We start from the raw sequence: 18,863 nt of genomic DNA, 5'->3' as shown, positions 1-18,863 counted from the left end.
CCTAATGTGTAATTTTCATATGGAGCGCAAAAATAATCATCATATGGTATGCATAGTCGATCGACCCATACAAAAGTCACTCTACAACACACATTAAATCCAATGGTAAATTTTTGGTCTTAAAGTACAAAATGTTTGTGTTTATGAGATCATTCAATTCAGGTAAAGGTGAACACAATACAAAAGTGATTCCAATGCTTAGGCCAATACAATTAGCCTAACAATATGAGAGTTTGTGATGCGTTGGGTCAGAATGCTATGAATGATTGAATAGGATAACACATTTGTATTTTGTAGTTATTTTCACTTCAATTTATTTGCTTCGTACAGTCAGTTTTGAGAAACAAAGAATGTTGATGATGATGATATTTAATATGCAATTATCTGTGGTTGTTTTTTCATCTCATGAGCATTACATGTTGGAACAAAATTTTCCAAATTATAAAATATCACTGGCTAGGACAATATATTACATTGTATAGCATTATCTCACTCACTGAAGATAAGAAAACTCAGGGAACTAAATAATCTAATTATAATCTGCAAATATTCATCAATTCACAACTACAACGCACTCGCCATGTCCTTCTCCTTTAGCAACATGGTGAGCTGCAAAACAATTAGGTGAAACAATGAAAACGAGCTTATTATTATCACAGTCTGCTTTTTTATTTCGATGTTGATGACGAGTTGGCTTCCCTCGGAAAATACTTCAAATGGGTATTTTATTGTACACGACGTACGTATGGAACACATGAAAATTAACCGCCTTTCCATGGCTCTACTGTGAACACACTTATGTTTTAAAATAAACTTGTTCGGAACCGAGGATGCCTTTTCCCCCGTCAGTCCACTCTGATTTCCTCTTCCTCTTCTTCAAGAACCTCAATACTAAAATCGTCTGAGTATTGTAGAAACTGTGGACACTGGAAATGAAAAGAAAGTAAGCATATAATTAAATTGGCGGTATATGTCGGCTGCCATATTGACATAGCTATCGATTGGATGGTATTTCTCTTCTTTTTTTCAGATTTCGAAATATCACATCATTTGTGCATAACGTTCTAAATGACATCTCTTCAACTGCTCATTAAATTTTAGCAATGGTTTTAAAACGTGCCGTTGTTTAGGCAACCACATTATCCGACTCCAGAAACTATCAGCCTTACCGGTATTTTCAGTAGCCATTGCCATCCCATTCCGATTAAACAGTACCACGTCTGCAATAGAAAACACAAATAGAAGCAATAATATACTATTAATGACTTTTACGAGGTGAATACGATTATTTATCTATCCGAGAAAGATGATTTTTTTTTACATTTCCTAAAGTATCACATGGAAATTAGGCTGCAATGAAATAGAAAACTGACAAGAATGACACGAGGAACCGAAAAGATAAAAATAACACAGCATCCCTCACAAAAACTGTAAGCGAGTCATGATTTTCTTCAAATCTTTCAACATAAACTATTCTTTGAAAGGATTTTATTTATGATAAAAGAAAAATGATGATGAGACATATTCCTGCATTGAAGAACGTGATTATGGCCGTATATGTGATACATTATCGGATCCTACGGAGGAAGACAGTCATGCCGGGTAGGATTTAAACAGATCACAGAATAGAAGTATGACCACCATGATAGCTAATTTGACGAGGGCTCGTATTTATGAAATCGTTTTTAACCCCAAACTCAGATTTTGTGCTCAAGTTCATTTTCTTGTTCTGCTGATATATTAATCACACGTAACATTTTTTCGGGATGCTGACTTATCAGGCTGGCTGTAAATAGTACACGTAAGGTGAGGTTGGCCGCTTTGAGGAAGTTTTCCTAGTATTGAAAGATGTGGACTTACCAGGTAGGCTGTAAATAGTACATAGAACGTGAGGATGAGCGCTATGAAGAGGTACATAGCCCAATGATGGGGCAAGACCGGAATATATACAGCCACGAAATATAAGTTGATAACTATCACAACGACGGATAATACACTGGTGAGAATCTTTGTAAATCTGAAAGAGAACAGAACAATTAAGAATTACATGTCTAACCATTAATATCATCTAAACGATAATTTTCAAAAACAAAATACGTTTCAATGTGACAAAGTCTCCTTATTCACAAACCTATACATTAACAGAATTAATAAACATGTAAAATATTGTTCCTGAATGGTAATTGAGATTGAGTTGATGTATTAAATAGAACATGCACACCGGTATCACTTCCAAAAAAAAACAATTCTAAATTTAATTTAGAGTGATTTGAGGAGACAGGTTTGAGACATTAATTTTTTGAGTCATTAATAAGCATTTAACTTCATGATGTAAAATCGTCTACTCTTTCGATATCATTTTAGATGCTTCCTCAGTCTAAACTGTCAAATGTTTGTTCAACGTCAAAACAATTTGACGTCACTGGGATTTAGCTATGTTATACAGTCCTATGACACACCAAGAATAGCCATTGCACTAAAAGTATGGTACAACGATTATATAATTTGAAATAGCAGTGCCCGTGATAATGGTTTTTAGTTGTTGTTTTACGTAAATACCAGTTCCTCTCAGCACTGTCTACGCAAGATATTATTGCAAAAATAAGCACATACATATACATATAATATATCATATTGCTCCGAAAATTTGACAACATCATATTGTGTACACTGTAAGAAAAACTTCCTTGCTCCTTATAGTTAAATTTATGTATATATTAAACAAAATGTCTTACAATCCATTTTTAAAATCGCCCATGAGTTTTTCGGAGTTGGTGAAGGTGAGAATAGGGATGAGGGCGAACGGCAGCTGTAGGCTCATAAGGACATTGAGGAGGTCATTCATGTCTGTCAGGTCACCTATTCCTTTATAGATTGCGATAAATACTGTCGGTAGGATGGCGATTGACCGAGTAAAGAGGACTCTTTGCCATCTTTTCCATTTTAAGTTGAGGAAACCCTGATGGTTGAAAAGAAATATTAAAAAAAGGCGAAATTGTCAATGCACTGTACATTTATGTACATAAATTTACAAAAATGATATGACATTTGTCATTATACTGTAAAAAATGATAGATAACGATAATTCTTATTATTCGATACACTACAAATATGATAAAATATAATTTATAATTAAGATAATGATTTGTCAATATGCTGTAAATCCCGAAATTAATAACAATGATGATGATTCGTCGATATACTGTAATGTTCTCGTTAAATACAATTCATATCAATGAAAAGAAATTGTCGACTCAATGAAAATTTCGTTAGTATCATTTGTGACAACGACAATATTTCTTCGATACACTTCACATCCCATAATTATCGAGAAAAGTTATTTTCGCGATATTACTTGAGACAGTCGACGGAATCAGGAGAATTACAATTTGCAAAAGAAGCATTAACATATTAACACCTTCCTTATATTTTGCTGAACACAAAATTTCTCCAGGTACATTGATTGATGGTCGATTATTTTCCATAGCCAGTATGATATATCATTACGACTTCATAGTGTGGAATATCGCAAAATTCAATACCCGCAAATATTCTTATTTTAAACTATATACAATTTTAGACATGCGACTGACTATACAGCAATTTCAGTTTCACGACGAATAAGTCGGGACATACAGAAAGTTTTTTTTAATTATAATTGATTTAAAATATTTCGAATGAGGATTTATATACATTAGTTGTGAAATTGCTAATGATATTATTAAGAGATGGATATTGTAGAGAAATAATCATAAACATTTAAAGCGTTTTATGTGTTACTCCTTAGTTTCCTGTCCCTTTTGTTTAAAACTATATATTCATTGTTTATCAACATTTTTCATCATTCTGAACATGCATCAAGAACAAAAATAATCCAATATCTATCTAGAATCTATATCTCTCAATTTTTATCGATCATAGAAAAAAAACACCTGTAAATCTTAGGACACTAATTAATCTGGGCGACTGTATTGACTGTTTAGATAAAAAGTTAGATAAAATAAGTTATTCAGTTGATATGCTTACCTCCATTGCGAACTGTCCTGAATATGTCCCCGTCATGGTAGAACTCTGACCTGCTGCCAGAATACCAACCGCCCAGATATACATGGCAGCTATGCCGTACTTACAACCAAGATATATTCCCTGTGAACATGTAATGTAATACAAAATGATGCACGGTTACATACCCTGCCACCACATCAGCTTCAATGTCATTTTATTTGTTTGTGAAAATTATATTCAACTGATTCATTTTGGCCATTGTTCACTTACCAAAGCTTACGGCTCATTCCACAATTTTTTTCTGCAGAAGGGTTTGGACCGTAACCTTTGATAAGCAATAGGCCAATAGGAATTTTACAAAGATGTCGACTTAAGTAAATATTATTTATTTGAGTGCCATATATCACAATTGCATCGATACATTTAAACAAAATATAGTTACATGGCATAAAAACACGAAGTCGACACAAGACACCAGTATTCAGGGATTGACATTCAAATATTGCTCGAATATTATTTCCAGAGAAAAAAAGTATTATCATTAAAGAACATTTCTTCAACTGCCAATTATGTGAGAATAAAACCTACGGACATCATTGTGAGAAATAAGACAGTGATTTAAAGCATCACCATCACACGGCCAAACCTGATACAGAATAAAAAAGTCAAAAGGTTTTTGCTTACGTCGAAAAGATGTCGTTTGCATGGTTACTAGGTGATAAGGGATTATTTAATCTACTGTATATTGATGACATAACGTGCTTTAAGTTTGCTTTCGTCTTAAATAATATAAAACATTAGATTTTAACCTACCGGTAATTATCATTAAACAACTAAATTGTCCCTTATTCCTGAGGAATCATGCACACGTCATCTTTTCGACATTAGCAACAAATACCTGTTGACATTTTTTTTCTGTATAAAGTTTGGCCATAGAATTAATGTTTCTGTTGATACTAAATAGAAATAATACTAAATATGTAGAACATTGTCTATGCAATATATAAACCGTTTATACTCACCCCTCTATATATGTCAACATCGGCAACCACGTGAGAGTTCTGTCGGATAAAGAAATATGTCATCGTCCATTGTAATGGAAATCATTTAGTCACTTTCACAATTCCCCTTAAAACGCTTGACGTCATTCATTTCTTGTCTTAACACACAGGTTATGCTAATGAACAAAGCGTGTTGGGATAAAAATGTTGCTTTAATCCATTCTGTACAATGACTAAAATAATTTCCTATACAGAAAATATCAAGCAAATCACCTTCAAAAGATATACAATTCCTTGAAAATATTATCATGATTTTTAGCAGTGTTTCATTGTTGAGAGAAAAAAAAGAGTTCTGATATTTTCACGTTTTAAGTTATATACTTTTCTTTAATCAGGGACAGTGATTTGAAGTTCAAAATAGCTGCTTGAATGATACCAAGTTTGTACATAGAGTCTACCCGAAGTAAAATTATCGTTTCAGTTGCAAATGTAACTCTAGCTATTGCATAGTGTGAACGTCCTATAACCACGCAAAGAAATTGTATTTCCAGAGTACAGCACCTTACTTTACTTCCCGTTTTTTGTAAACTTTGTTTTCCAATTTGTTTAGGTTTTGTTGTCACCTGGATTTCCTTTATTGCCTTGTCCTATCATCTTTTGTTCTTGCGTGTTGACGCTCTGGCATTTTGATTACCTTACAACCCATCGCAATGAGAGTGGTATAGAATATGCAAATAAGTGAAAATACCGGCAGAGAGTAAGAACTCAACTTTGATATTGATTTTTGAAAATGACCGATGGTTCCTGTGATATCACTTACATTAAATAAGTCTGCGTACGGGCTGCTAGCGTTCGTGCAAATGTGATACTGTAAACAGAAACACATACAATTTATAAATAGACAAACTTTGTCAAATAAACCAAAAGCTTTCAAGGCATAGCAGCTTTTTATGAATTATTTGTATTGGTTCCCCTACGAGGAGAATCAACAATCTGAACATATAGTTTCAATATAAGGAATGATTTCGGCAGCATTTCTAGTCCATCACCTAACGCAGATACAAGGAACGACAAATAAAACAAATGAATAATATAAATACAATAAACAAACATATACTACCGATTTATTTTTTTATAAGATAATTCCAATTATATATTATTTTTTATTTATTCATTTATTTATTTATTGTAAAAACATTACTTGCCGTGATACAATCACTTAATTGGTATTGCTTTTTAGTGACGTAATAATTATTAAATGATCGACATTTTAACTATAGTTATGTGACATTATTATAAATATAATTTTTGTATAAATTATACTGACGATTTCCTGTGACGATCTGCCGTAGAATCCCTCAGCAAATATAGCGGTGACGAAGACATTGATAAGGAAGGATACGAACAATGCAATCGCGGCCTCGATAAAGAAGTACAAGTTGGCCTCGCTTACGGCTGCCTTCTGCTTGCGATTTACGTCCCTCGACTGTGGAAATTTACCAATATTAACAGAAGCAAATTATTCTGCAGATGAAAAATGTATGAAGTATTTCACTTGAACATTCGCGATAATTCGTGAAAAGCTCAAATTAAAATACTAGTGCCAGAAGAATATTTATAAAGATACGTTTTTAATTCAATAGACACACAGTTGTTACTAACTGTACCAAAAGCATATTTTGATACTTACTATACTGTTATTTAAAACAGATCTACCTGAGCAGTTATTTGCAAATATCAACGTGTATTACCTTAATTTATCACAAGTAATGTACAAAGTGTCGATTCTAAATCTGTTGTAAATATCTCCAAATGTTACCGAAAATAGGTTTCTGTATACTAATGGAATCGCAATGGTTATTTGGCAGTTACATTTTCCTTTATAAAGGTCTTCGTTGTTTTCTCAGATAAATAACTGCATATAGATTAACATAATATAACAATATGTTAGATATTACAGCGAAATGGAAAATGAACTTTTTTTTTGCGAAAGGCCTGCATAGTTTACATAAATAATATCGTTTAATAAGCAAAACATAATTAATCATAGAGGCAAAAAAACTTCTGGCTCCGGTTTCACAAACGTTCCTTCAAGAAATTATTCCTGAACTTAAGTTTTTTTTTTCAAAATTCAATCAATAATTTTGCAATGGAAAATCTTGACAAAAATTCTTCCAAGTTAAAGAACGTTTGTAAGACTGGGGCCTGATGAAGGTTATAGCATCTAAATCAAATATATTTCACCCTCTTCATTCTTCTGCATTTTAGGATTTGAAAGAAACACGAATTTCTTGAACTCAATCAAATATATGCAGGGATTTACTGTTTCTTCACAAAATATAACATTTCCAATGCACCGTGTGTCCTACCTTGACAAGGGCGGAGTGGAGGTATATGTTATGGGGCATGATAATAGCCCCGACTATTCCGATACCCTGTAGAAGTTCGTCAGACCCGCAGTTCTCACAGTAAGGGAAGAACATCCCCTTCATGACCTGTGGCTGGTTTGGGTGAACAACGACATACTGAAAACAAAAGTTTCTTTTAGAATTCACTGAAAACTGGTAAAGTCAGCTCAAATATTATCTGCCGTGTTAATGGTTTTATATTCATTAAAGCTAATTAGTTTTGGAGAAGGTAAACTTTGATTTTAATTGAAACACGTTTTGATTCATTGAACTTTTCCTATTTATGGGTGGATTAGTTGAGTGGTTAACACTCTGGCCTTCTATGCAGGCGGCCGGGGTTCGATCCCCGAAGTCATCGTATGCATAGATATTCAGAGAAAGTGTTTTTCTCCTGCCCACACAACTCCAACAACCCAGGTGGAGCGTAAATTGGTCTGGGTGGATGTTGCGGTATTCAAGTGAGGTGGCAATATAAATAATGCCGTTGGAAGCACGGTCCCACTACAAACAGAACACATTACATCTGCCCACACGCAGGCATACACACATAGGGAGATATTAGTCAGGTGGCATAGGACTAGTAGTTAGCGCCTGATAAGGCAGCTCTTGCGAATTCCTCAAAATTGTACTGATGAATGTATATGCTAATTGTATTAATTGTATATCTATGTACTGTAAAGAGCTTTTGAGTTGCTTATGTTAGCTAGATAGGACGCTATATCAAATGCTATATATTACTATGAATGCAGATAAAACAATAGAGATATCGTTCCATGCATGGCCAGTGGACGACCACTGGGCATGTAGTTTATGGTCAGCTGTCTACAGCGACCACATTGTGATCGATGATCAGGGTTCAAATGCCGGTCTGGCGCATATGCGTTTTCTTTCTTGTTAATTTCATCATTTCTGTAAAAACCACAAAGTATGGTTTTCTTTTTATAAATATCATAAAGCTGTTGCAGGTTGAAATAAACCACTAATAATTCATAGTCATTTCATCACATTATCTTGTACCGTATTCGAACTTAAGATGTTCTTTCATAATTATCCATTGATACTCTAATAAAACTTGCTTCCGGTATGTAAACGATGTGCAGAACAGTTCCATGAAATCACTGTCCCCGTTACCAGTCAATCCGTTGCCGCGTATAATTGTTCTAGGATGAAACAACAAAACTGCAACCTTCAACCACAGTCGATAATTGTAAACTGTCATTTGCAATGATATAATCTTGATGAACTCTTACCTCGTAGCCGAAACTGATGGACATAACAGTGATGAGGAAGCAAAAGAACGCTTCAAGTTTCCTCAGCCCGTAACGGTCCAGTAGGAGGAAGGTGAAGGTATCGATGATGGTAATGAGGACCCCACCGTATAGAGGTATTCTAAGATAAAACATAAAATAAAAACGATAATAGCATCATGTCAAAAAGGCAACATTAAAAACACGTAACAGTGCAGTAGGAGGAAGGTGAAGGAATCGACCATGGCAATGAGGACCCCACCGTATAGAGGTATTCTAACATAAAACATAAAATTAAAACGATAATAGCATCATGTCAAAAAGGCAACATTAAAAACACCGACGAGAAAATACCGTAGTGTTACCAAAACTATAACTCAACTTCAATTCAAAATCTATGAAACAAGGGCAAAATATGAACAATTGACATGGAGTCCAGTGAATAGTCCCCGAGAGAATAGGAATGCGAGTTCTTGACGGGTAAGTTTTCTGCTACATTGACGACATCCGCCACGTCAATGTCACGTTCCCCAAGTAAAAACAAAGGTATTAAAACCACAAGGCACAATTCTTAGCAAAATCAAACCGTTGTTATTAATACCACACGAGACAAAACATATTTTCCATTGAAATCATGATGGCAACCATGTAAGGGTATAATAAATGGCTATCCTACCATTGAATGTATTAACATTGCAGTTTGCGACTTCACAGTAAATGAAATATATTTTTCATAATGAATTCCGGGTATTCATGGTAGTGCATGTATGTTCCTTGTACGTATTACTTATACAACGTATCTATATTTGAGCAATAAATTGCCTTGATCTAACGCAAGTAATTGAAATACGGAGGGTAAAATTGAATACCAATAAAAGTATTGTGTACTGTTTTGATAAATAAGACAGCCCTATGCCATTAGTACCCAACCTTACTATTACGACGCCATTTATCAGGCAAGGATATTTGAAAAGAAATACCAAATTTTCCAATTTATTGCAATAAGTATTTTTTTAAACATAAAAAAAGCGGAATAAAAAAAATATTTCGTGATCGAGAATACAATTGGCATATATATACCAACAAAAAATAGATATTGAGCTAGCATCAATAAGAAACGATGAACATACTTTCCATTTGACAGAATGCTGATGGCTATAGCTGTTCCTATGACTTCCTGTATATCAGATCCTGTATACAAACAAAACAACAATATATTAATTTATACAATCTTTTATAGTCAATTTACGAATATATGATATTTTCTAGAGAATGACGTATTAGATATTAAACTTGTTAATTTCATCTCATGATAAAACCTTAAAAGCTACTGTGGAAATTAAACTATAGTAAAACCTCGATATAACACCGCTCATTCAATCTGCCACGTCACTTACCGCCAACATATTTCAGGGTCCTTTTTTCTCTTTTTGTTTGTTTGTTAAGAATTCTTTTATTCATTTATCGCAAAAATGTCTCTGGACAAATGGTGGCAGTGTAACGAGGGTTTATCATATACACTGTAGGTATTTTTCTTTATTGTGCCCGATTGTGAAAATGTTCATCGCTAATGGTCACTAATCAGTAAACATTGTCAGTTTTAGGCATTTCCCCCTCGTTTTCGGATTATGACCATCCTATTAACAAGGATATAGCGCCACTCTTGAGTTCAAAATGGCCGGCATGGCAAAATGGTGTAGCAAAGCTTTGCTTTATTTGGCTTTCAGTATCGAAGTACATTTCTTGAAATATATCATTCCTTACTTTATTCTTCAAATGATTATAATTAGTGCTGTTAATAATGTTACATTCGTAAAATTTACTGAAATCAATATTGCATTCTGTTTTTGTTGTTTTCTCAGCAACTATGGTGTTCTTAAGTTACAATTTGAGTCATTGATGCCATCAATAGAAGGCCGTATTTGATAGTAATTACCTATGATAGCTATTTCCACCATTACCCAAAGTATAATACGTGGTACTTTAGGGTAACGTTTAAAGCAGATTTCCGCCAGGTGGAGCCCTGTGACCACGCCCAGTCTCGCGGCAAGTCGCTGCATTAGGAGACCAAGCACTGTAGAGATCATAAGTATCCATAGTAACTGAAACACAAATGCATCAAATAAACAAAAAAATACATTACAACAATAGAAAATATCAATACACACACAAATATGTTACAGGATGCACATAAAAAGTAGACATGTCTTTCATTTCAATTAAACACAGAAATATACTATGCCAAAATTTAAAAAAAACACAGAAAAACACCATTACGCACACATTTCGAAAATAAATACATTGAGTATACATTAAACCCTACCGGCATGATATACGGTTAGATAAATATAATATGCCAATATAGTGAACACAATTCATTTTCCTTAAAACTTAAATAAACATGAAAATATCCAATAACAAAGCAATGAAATAGTGTTCAATGAATTAACAAATCATAGCAGCAAAGTTTTCATAATAATATGACGTTGCCAATTGCTTAAATGTGCTTAGTTCCAAGTAGGAAAAGCTTGTAAGTGTTTCATTTATTATGTCCTGTGTATCAAATTGTGATGTGTATTAGTTTTAATTATGCGGATGAGGTTAGATTTGAACAATGACACTTGACATGGGAGAGGCCTGGATGGCCTTAAGAGAGTACAATAATATGCACTTGTAGTCATGTGACTGAGGATGACGTCATTTCACTACTCGCCGAACAGTGACTTAGAATCTGCGTAAGCTAAGGATAGTTTGGATTGCTTTGTTTGGGGTTAACGTCCAGTGACATGTTGCTAAAAAGAAAAGACTAGACAGGGAAAAATAGAAAAATATAAAAGAAAAAAACATTCTTCAAGTTCTCCACATGGATTGGGGGCAATTAATATTTTTTTCGTTTAATGTACTTTGGGCAGAAGATCCAGAAAAGAACTTCCGATTCTGCAGAGGGCCCCACTATGGTTGCCTTTTAAGTCTCTGTATACCAGCATATATATTTAAACCTATATCATGTTTTATTAACTACATGAAACAAACCTTGAATTGGGCACTGGCTCCCGCTCTCAAGTCCGACTCGACATTTCCTGGGTCCAAGTAGGCGATACTCATAAGAAAACCGGGCCCAGTAAAGGCCCATAATTTACGGAAGCTGAAGCGAGTCTTAAAGATAAAGAAACTCGTTTTATTTTCCAAATTAGAAAAACATAATATTGATAGGGAAATTTTATGATTACTGAAACACTTTATATGTAATGTTGTATCAAAATATATCTTTAAAGGACACAACGAGGGATGAGGGCATTAAACGAACTGGTATTAATCATTCAAATCAAAATTTTGACAATCCGTTATAGCATCACATACTTTCCTTATTTTGTGAATGAAGTTACTTACGCCATCTGGTGGTGGAACAGCTACCCGTTCATCAAAATAGGTTGAAGCTGTCGTGTCGTTGACGCTCTTCTTTTCTGAGTTCACCGATGTCGTCATATCCGTTAATTCTTTTGTTATCTCTGTGGACGTGGAAATACAGGAAAATAAAGTTAAGTTGAAAATAAAACTTTTTTTTAAACATTTCTATAAGATGACAAGTAGATGAGTGATAACGTACGTAAATGTAACAGCCCTTGTAATCGTGTGTAACAAGCTCTGCTGATAATTTATACGTATCGTTACAGTGACAACCAGGGAAATGTATACACATTAGGGTTGACAACGGTTAGCCGGTAAACCGGTTGCCCGGTCGGAAGACCGCAAACCGGCTACCAAAATCTATAACTGAATAGTTGCCCCATAGGGAATCCCATGCTTACCTGGCTAGACCTACATGATAGTTCAATTAGAAATAACTGGTAGTGCATCGAGCTTTATTCTAAACGAAGTGGTCCTTAAACTGATTGAGGTAACATGTATGTATTTACTACGTTTATGGGTTGAGAACTTGACATCATTTATCAAACTATCGTGTTAATTAGTATACATGTATATTAAGTGTTAATACGTTTTCAATAGAACATTTGCTAAACATAAAATGTATTTGTTGTTGTTTATTGATTGATTACCAAACTGACCGATTATCTGACACTGATACACATTAAAAGTAGGCTAAAATGCAAAGCAGAAGATGACATGATTAATACAGTAAAACCTGTATTAGGAGACCACCATTGGGAACCCTTTTAATGTAGGTAGTCTCTTAATACAGGCTCAATTCAAAATAAAATTTCGACGATTGGGAATACTGAAACACTAAACAAATTAGGTCACTTATGGTGATAGCTGCATGAGCAGGTTTGATCGTACATAAAGGATGATGGCGTTAACCTCGTCAGAAAGATAATCATGCAATTTCCCCCCTTCTTTTTGTATCTCTGTTTAATAAAATATGCAAAAACTTCTATCTTGTCATAATCAGGAATTCATTTAGTGAGACTATGTGGCACATATGTTGTAATTTGGTTAGAATGAAGTCACAAATTTTATTTTTGAGAAATGAACAATAACTTTGTACGTGTAATTGATGTTTTTGACAACACATTATATTCTATATGCATTGTAATGTTCTGTACCAGGAACTTCAATAACCGATTTTAGAAGATCAACGTAACACATACACAGGTGATTGCCCACTTAGAATTTAGAAATAGAGAAAGTATGCCAAAAATGAATGACACTGCATACTACCGCGGTTTCGTCCTTCTAGGACTCATCGGTGAAGCTAGGGGCCGAAAAGTTGGAATTCCAAATTGGTCTAAACTACTGTTGAAACAGATGGGAACGTGTAAAAAACACCTTAACTTAAGGTTTTCAACATTAAGAGGAGAACTGGTTGATAACAAATTAAACAGATACTTAAGTGTGTATATTGTGTAACGTGACGCTTCTCAAAAGAAAGAAATGTGGACATTGAGGTTCAGGTGAAGCTGCGGGACTCAAATATCCACCAACAGAGTCTACAACCTTGTATTTTGAAAGTTGAACTACACAAGCTACATAAAACGTAACTTTTCTATTAATATGTAAATATAAATAACCAATGTATAAGCAATATAGTTATTTCGTCTTATATAACACGGTAATTCTGACCAAATTTAAGCCTACCAGTTAAAGCCTTACAGGGCTTTATATTATTTGTCAGGGCGATAGATATGCCTGTTTTACTAGACCACAAGACTATTTGATTAGATACATTGCAAAAATAGCACAGCTGTATGACAATAGGATTCAATACAGATATTATCAGTGGCCTTGACTTAAATCTTAAAGTAGATAAATACAGCATATGGTCAGATATAGTTTGTTGTTTATCGTTATCACCAATTTAACTTTGTACATGTACGTTCACTAGTATGTTATATTCCTTTTGCTAGTACTACAGTCAGGCTGTAAGAAAATACTCATGATAAATCATTAACACAAAACATTTTTGAAAAAGCCTGCCTCCGAAATCGCATAGCTCCCCTTGCCCATAGCTGCCGTTTTAAGAATTTTTTCTCCAAAATTTGGTATTTGATACTATCAAGATATGCCTATTAAAATCCTATCTTTATATATATGAATGTATATCGCTTGGGGAAATTCGGTAAGTCATTCTTCATTCATATTTTTTTTTTAAATGAATCAATTACCGATTGTTACGTTTTGGAGACTATGAATTCTGTAACAGTTTCAAAAGCACTTTCTTCTTAGTATTAACAGTTTAATGTCGAATTGAATATTTATTTATAGATTATAGATAAATAGGATATTTATATATATATTTATTCAGAACTTTTGCAAACGCGAAAATGTACACTCTGTGATCAGTGTCACAACGAGAACACTTGCAGGAAGTGTTCAATTTTGTCCTTTTATTATCATTTAACCATAATTGCAAAAAATATTTGATAATAAAATATTTTACAAAATACACATGTACGATTCTCGAGGTCATTTACCAAATATGTACGATCATTGTAATAGAAAGATCGTGTAAGTAAGAGGTCGTGCATATCGTATTTGTGAGTTATGTTTTAAATATTCAAATAGCTGTAATGGCACATCAATAAAACTACGTCATACAGGACCTAGTTATAGAATATAGGTAAACAGTTTGAACAAAAGGAAAATATGACGTAACATGTAAACAAATAGGGGCAAAAATGTCAACAGACAATACAAAGGATACCCCGATTATGAAGGTATACTGAGGTGATCATTATAGGCATATTTTCAGTAGCTATACTATAGGTACACTGTATATCCGATATAGCGAAAGTTTCGCCATGGACAGGTGTAAACTTAGTCCCTCAGTTGGTGATATGTTACAAGTGATTTTGAAATATAAAGGTAGCCAATATAGACAGATAGACATATTGGGTCACTTTATTGATAACCTACTACATATATGTCTAGTATAGAAAGGTAGTCGTCATAGAAAGATAGACATATTGGATCACTATATTGATTATTATTATAAATAATCGTATGTGTTATGGTGTGTATCCAGAACCTGTGCTGCACCCAATGTAATTATACACTCTATAAAGAAGTTGTTTGCATTAATAAAATAATGTTTAATGTGGTGTCAGTTAACAGTATAACCTCGTTAAAATGACCTGGTGAACCCCTGTATTAAGACGTTTAAGACTGATAGACATGTACTAGCAGCCATCCCTAAAAAACACAGATAGGATAAAATTGATAACACTATTTATATGAATTACAACTCAACAAACATAATACAATACAACAAAAATCTTACCTGTTTTAAATATCACAACCACTCCAGTTTCATCTTATTAGTGGATAAAATAAAAGTATGAAAGTATGAAATATTATCTCCAGATATAAACAAGAGCGAAAATCATGATATCACCACATATGAAGTCACGTGCAGTTGACTGTTATTTGTAGTTAGGGTGACTTATCACAAATGTGTACACATGTAATGTGTATCAATAATTATAACCAGTGTGTGTGTATGTCTGACGCATATAAACCATTGTAGCACCTGGCTGCTTCAACCAACATATTACAATTATATAAAGTACTACCAAAAATTACCTAATAAGTGGAATAAAATAACTTCAGATAGTATTATTTTAAAACTAAGAAAGAAACAAGAATTGTTTACGTTTATACTTATATATTACTTATAAGTATCCATTATCTTCATGTAGGAGCATATATATAAATATTCACACATACTGTACGAGTACATTGGTTGCAAATTTATAGATAGTGACGTTATCAGTACTGTACTTGTATATACATGTACGTATTCAATTCCGTTTATACCGGTTTCGAGAGACGCAGGTTTAGGAAGACTATGGAAAAGTTTAATATTCATCATGATAGTCTTCTTGAGAAATGGACAATTACCTTGTGCGTGTAAAAGATCGATATGTTTTATGTCATTACTGTGTCTTGTTTCCTAGCAATTACCCCTGTCCTCGCTTCTAGAACGTGACATTTCAAGAATTCCGTGGTGGGTGTTTAAGATGGAGCAAAAGAACGCTTACCCTTCCGGAACACTTGTTCTTGTTACTTTATCATGGTTCACAATGTTAATGACCTGCGGTTGCGCTGACACTTCGATATTGTCTCTCTCTTCGATAGAACTACTTGAAGAATTTCATTTGTTTCCTTTCTTTTCAAGTTCTGTAGGCTAGTGATATACTAGTAGCTTTTGTCATTCATGATGTTTTATGACATAACATCGTCAATATTTTTTGATGTTTAGGTTAAGGACCGGGCACTTATTTGTCTCATCTCTCTTTAAAATCCCATGCGTAAGTTCAGAATGAAAAGTGTTTTGTCCCTATTGGAATACTGTCAGAAAGCAGGTCATGAGGATGAATCTCCAGCGTACATTGAAACATCTCATGTAGAAAACCCTGACTATGTAGTGAATTGGTCAACGGGACGCTTCATTAACAGGATCCTGGTACCTTTGAGGCACGGTAGTCTAGTGATACTGTAGGACACCGGGCTCGTGACCGAAGGATTGTCATGTCACGGCATTGTGTTGTTGTATCCTTGAACAAGATACTTTACTCCGCTTGTTCCAGTCTACTCAGATGTAAATAAGTACGTGGTTGGGCAGTGCTAGAATTGTTGAATGTTGGGTGTGAGCGCCGAAATGGCAGCACCGGCTATATGCTCCACAGGGAGTTGAGAATGATATTGGCTGGTTACAAAGGCCCTATAACCACGGATAATAATTTGTGAACCGCTTTGAGACGACCTCCGAGCTACGTTATAATAAAGCAGTATATAAGAAACTCGAATTATTATTATTATTACCTACAATATATCCCGGGTTTGACAATCAACTGTGCCAAGAAAACTCGTGTATATGTTACTACTGAGAAAAGGAAAGTTATAGTGGATTAAGAGTGAAAACATTGATGATAGTGTTGATGAAAATAAAAATTCAGTTGGCTTACTTTCCATTATCGGTCGAGATGACGACAGTGCCGATTTCGTCTTGATGTTTTGTCCTACAAAGTTTAAGTTACATTATATATATGTATATATTAAGTGATACACAGTATATTTATCTACCTTTCTTATTTGCAGTCAGTCCCATGTTATGTAAATGTGAACGAAATGAATCTCACTTCTTACCTCATCTGAACCAAATGACCACGAGTTGTCCAAAGTAACCCCAAAGAAGTTTACACGAATATCTACAAAATCGATTTCCAACTATTTAAAACAATCATCAGAAATACGACGTCATGAAACACCTTTTTTTAACACAATTTAAGTCAATGAAGGAAAAACAAAGTAGATTTTTACTCCATCATATGGCCATTTCGTCCATTTAGTACTTGAGTCAATATGTGTTTAGAAGCATATGTAGAGATATGTCAATGGGCCAATGGGCCTAAAAAATGTTATATTTACAATTTCTTGAGAACAAAAGATCATTGATTTCTTTTCAAAAACCCTATAAAACACAACGGAGAACTTATCACAAACCCAACACAATACAACGAAGAATTTATCAAAAACCAGAAATCCATTATAACCAGTTAAAATTATTATACAAACTCGCTATAATGAACAAACTCTTTTATAGGAAAATTAGATATTTTATTTTGCACATATATTTACATTAAGATTTGTGTAGGAGAATTCGCGGTGGGTGGTATGTACAGAATCAATAATTGTCATCGAAATTTTCAAATTAATATCTCTTCATATAAAAGCATTATGTTAGGTTTATATTTATTTCTCCTTTTACACAAGTAGGTTATGTTTAATACGTACCTCTCTAAGAAATCAATATTATCCTGTTTCAAAACAACTTATTCCAACCATAACTTAATATATGATCACAAATATGCGAATATTCTATAATCTATCACATGTGTATGGTATATATCACCTGTCCAGAATGAAGTTGACACAGGCATGGAGAAAAATTAATGAATAGTTACCTTCTAATAAAACGTCAATCAATATTAGTTTCACAAATATTACTTATTTTGTCATTCAGATTATAAAAATTATACTAATAAATTTGACTTAAACGTTTAAACTAAGCATTCTACAAATACAAATTTTTATCAGAGACCAGGAAACGTGTTTTGAGATGAGTGTTTAGGATTGTTAAGCTAACAAATTTTCAAATGTCATGAGGCTGATATCGCATCTTGAGTTCAAACGAACTTAGGGCGTTGAGTACACATGCTGATATCAAGGTGGGTTCATGTTCAGTGTGCTTATATTGCTGAGTCTAATGACCTACATGTACTGCAAAATTGGTTATTTACGTGGGCTTATATTTCGCGATTTTGACCCAAAATTACACGGATTATAATTTCGCGATCTAGACATGTGAAGGAGCTTATCTTACGCGGTGTTTAGCAAAGAGACGGGGCACTCGGCATATAAAGTGTCAAATAAATACTCTTTATTAGAGATTATTGGACAAAACAATTAATTATATTTTGCTAAATAAATCACAAACAAAACAATAGCATGTGTGTAGATGTTAATGAGTCGTTACAGCCACATGTGCACTTTTTCATGACGACATTATGGTAATGCAGTTTAAAATAGTGGCTCATTTTGACGCTTGTAATGGTATTCTCAGGATAATATTTTCGCGATCAAATTATTGAACCGCGAAATCGCGAAAATACCATTCCCGCGGAAATATCTTGCTATACGGTATAAGATACAAAGTCGTATTTTATATCTGAATTATGAGA

General features: G+C 33.9%; 1 protein-coding gene across 3 annotated transcripts; it reads right to left on the bottom strand.

Moving 5' to 3' along the window:
* Positions 1-289: 289 nt before the first annotated feature.
* On the bottom strand, positions 290-18,000 carry LOC110465138 (natural resistance-associated macrophage protein 2-like). Of its 3 annotated transcripts, XM_021520745.1 has the most exons (16): positions 17,917-18,000; positions 17,088-17,141; positions 12,052-12,170; positions 11,695-11,817; positions 10,598-10,763; positions 9,792-9,852; positions 8,665-8,803; positions 7,376-7,531; positions 6,334-6,492; positions 5,827-5,874; positions 5,028-5,066; positions 4,027-4,146; positions 2,736-2,959; positions 1,861-2,017; positions 1,170-1,220; positions 290-926 (listed from the first exon to the last, which is right to left on the bottom strand). In XM_021520745.1, exons 2-16 carry the CDS (start codon positions 17,092-17,094, stop codon positions 846-848), a joined length of 1,650 nt encoding a protein of 549 aa, XP_021376420.1. In that variant the 5' UTR covers positions 17,095-17,141; positions 17,917-18,000; the 3' UTR covers positions 290-845. The 3 variants fall into 3 exon arrangements, with proteins under 3 accessions (XP_021376420.1, XP_021376421.1, XP_021376422.1); XM_021520746.1 differs by lacking the exons at positions 17,088-17,141; positions 17,917-18,000 and adding an exon at positions 15,401-15,567; XM_021520747.1 differs by lacking the exons at positions 17,088-17,141; positions 17,917-18,000 and adding an exon at positions 12,269-12,340.
* Positions 18,001-18,863: the final 863 nt, after the last annotated feature.

Source organism: Mizuhopecten yessoensis, unplaced genomic scaffold (genome assembly GCF_002113885.1).
Source record: "Mizuhopecten yessoensis strain PY_sf001 unplaced genomic scaffold, ASM211388v2 scaffold11057, whole genome shotgun sequence".
NCBI classification, from domain to species: domain Eukaryota; kingdom Metazoa; phylum Mollusca; class Bivalvia; order Pectinida; family Pectinidae; genus Mizuhopecten; species Mizuhopecten yessoensis.
Note: the sequence above shows the minus strand (reverse complement) of the source record. Positions and strands in the feature narration are given on the sequence as shown.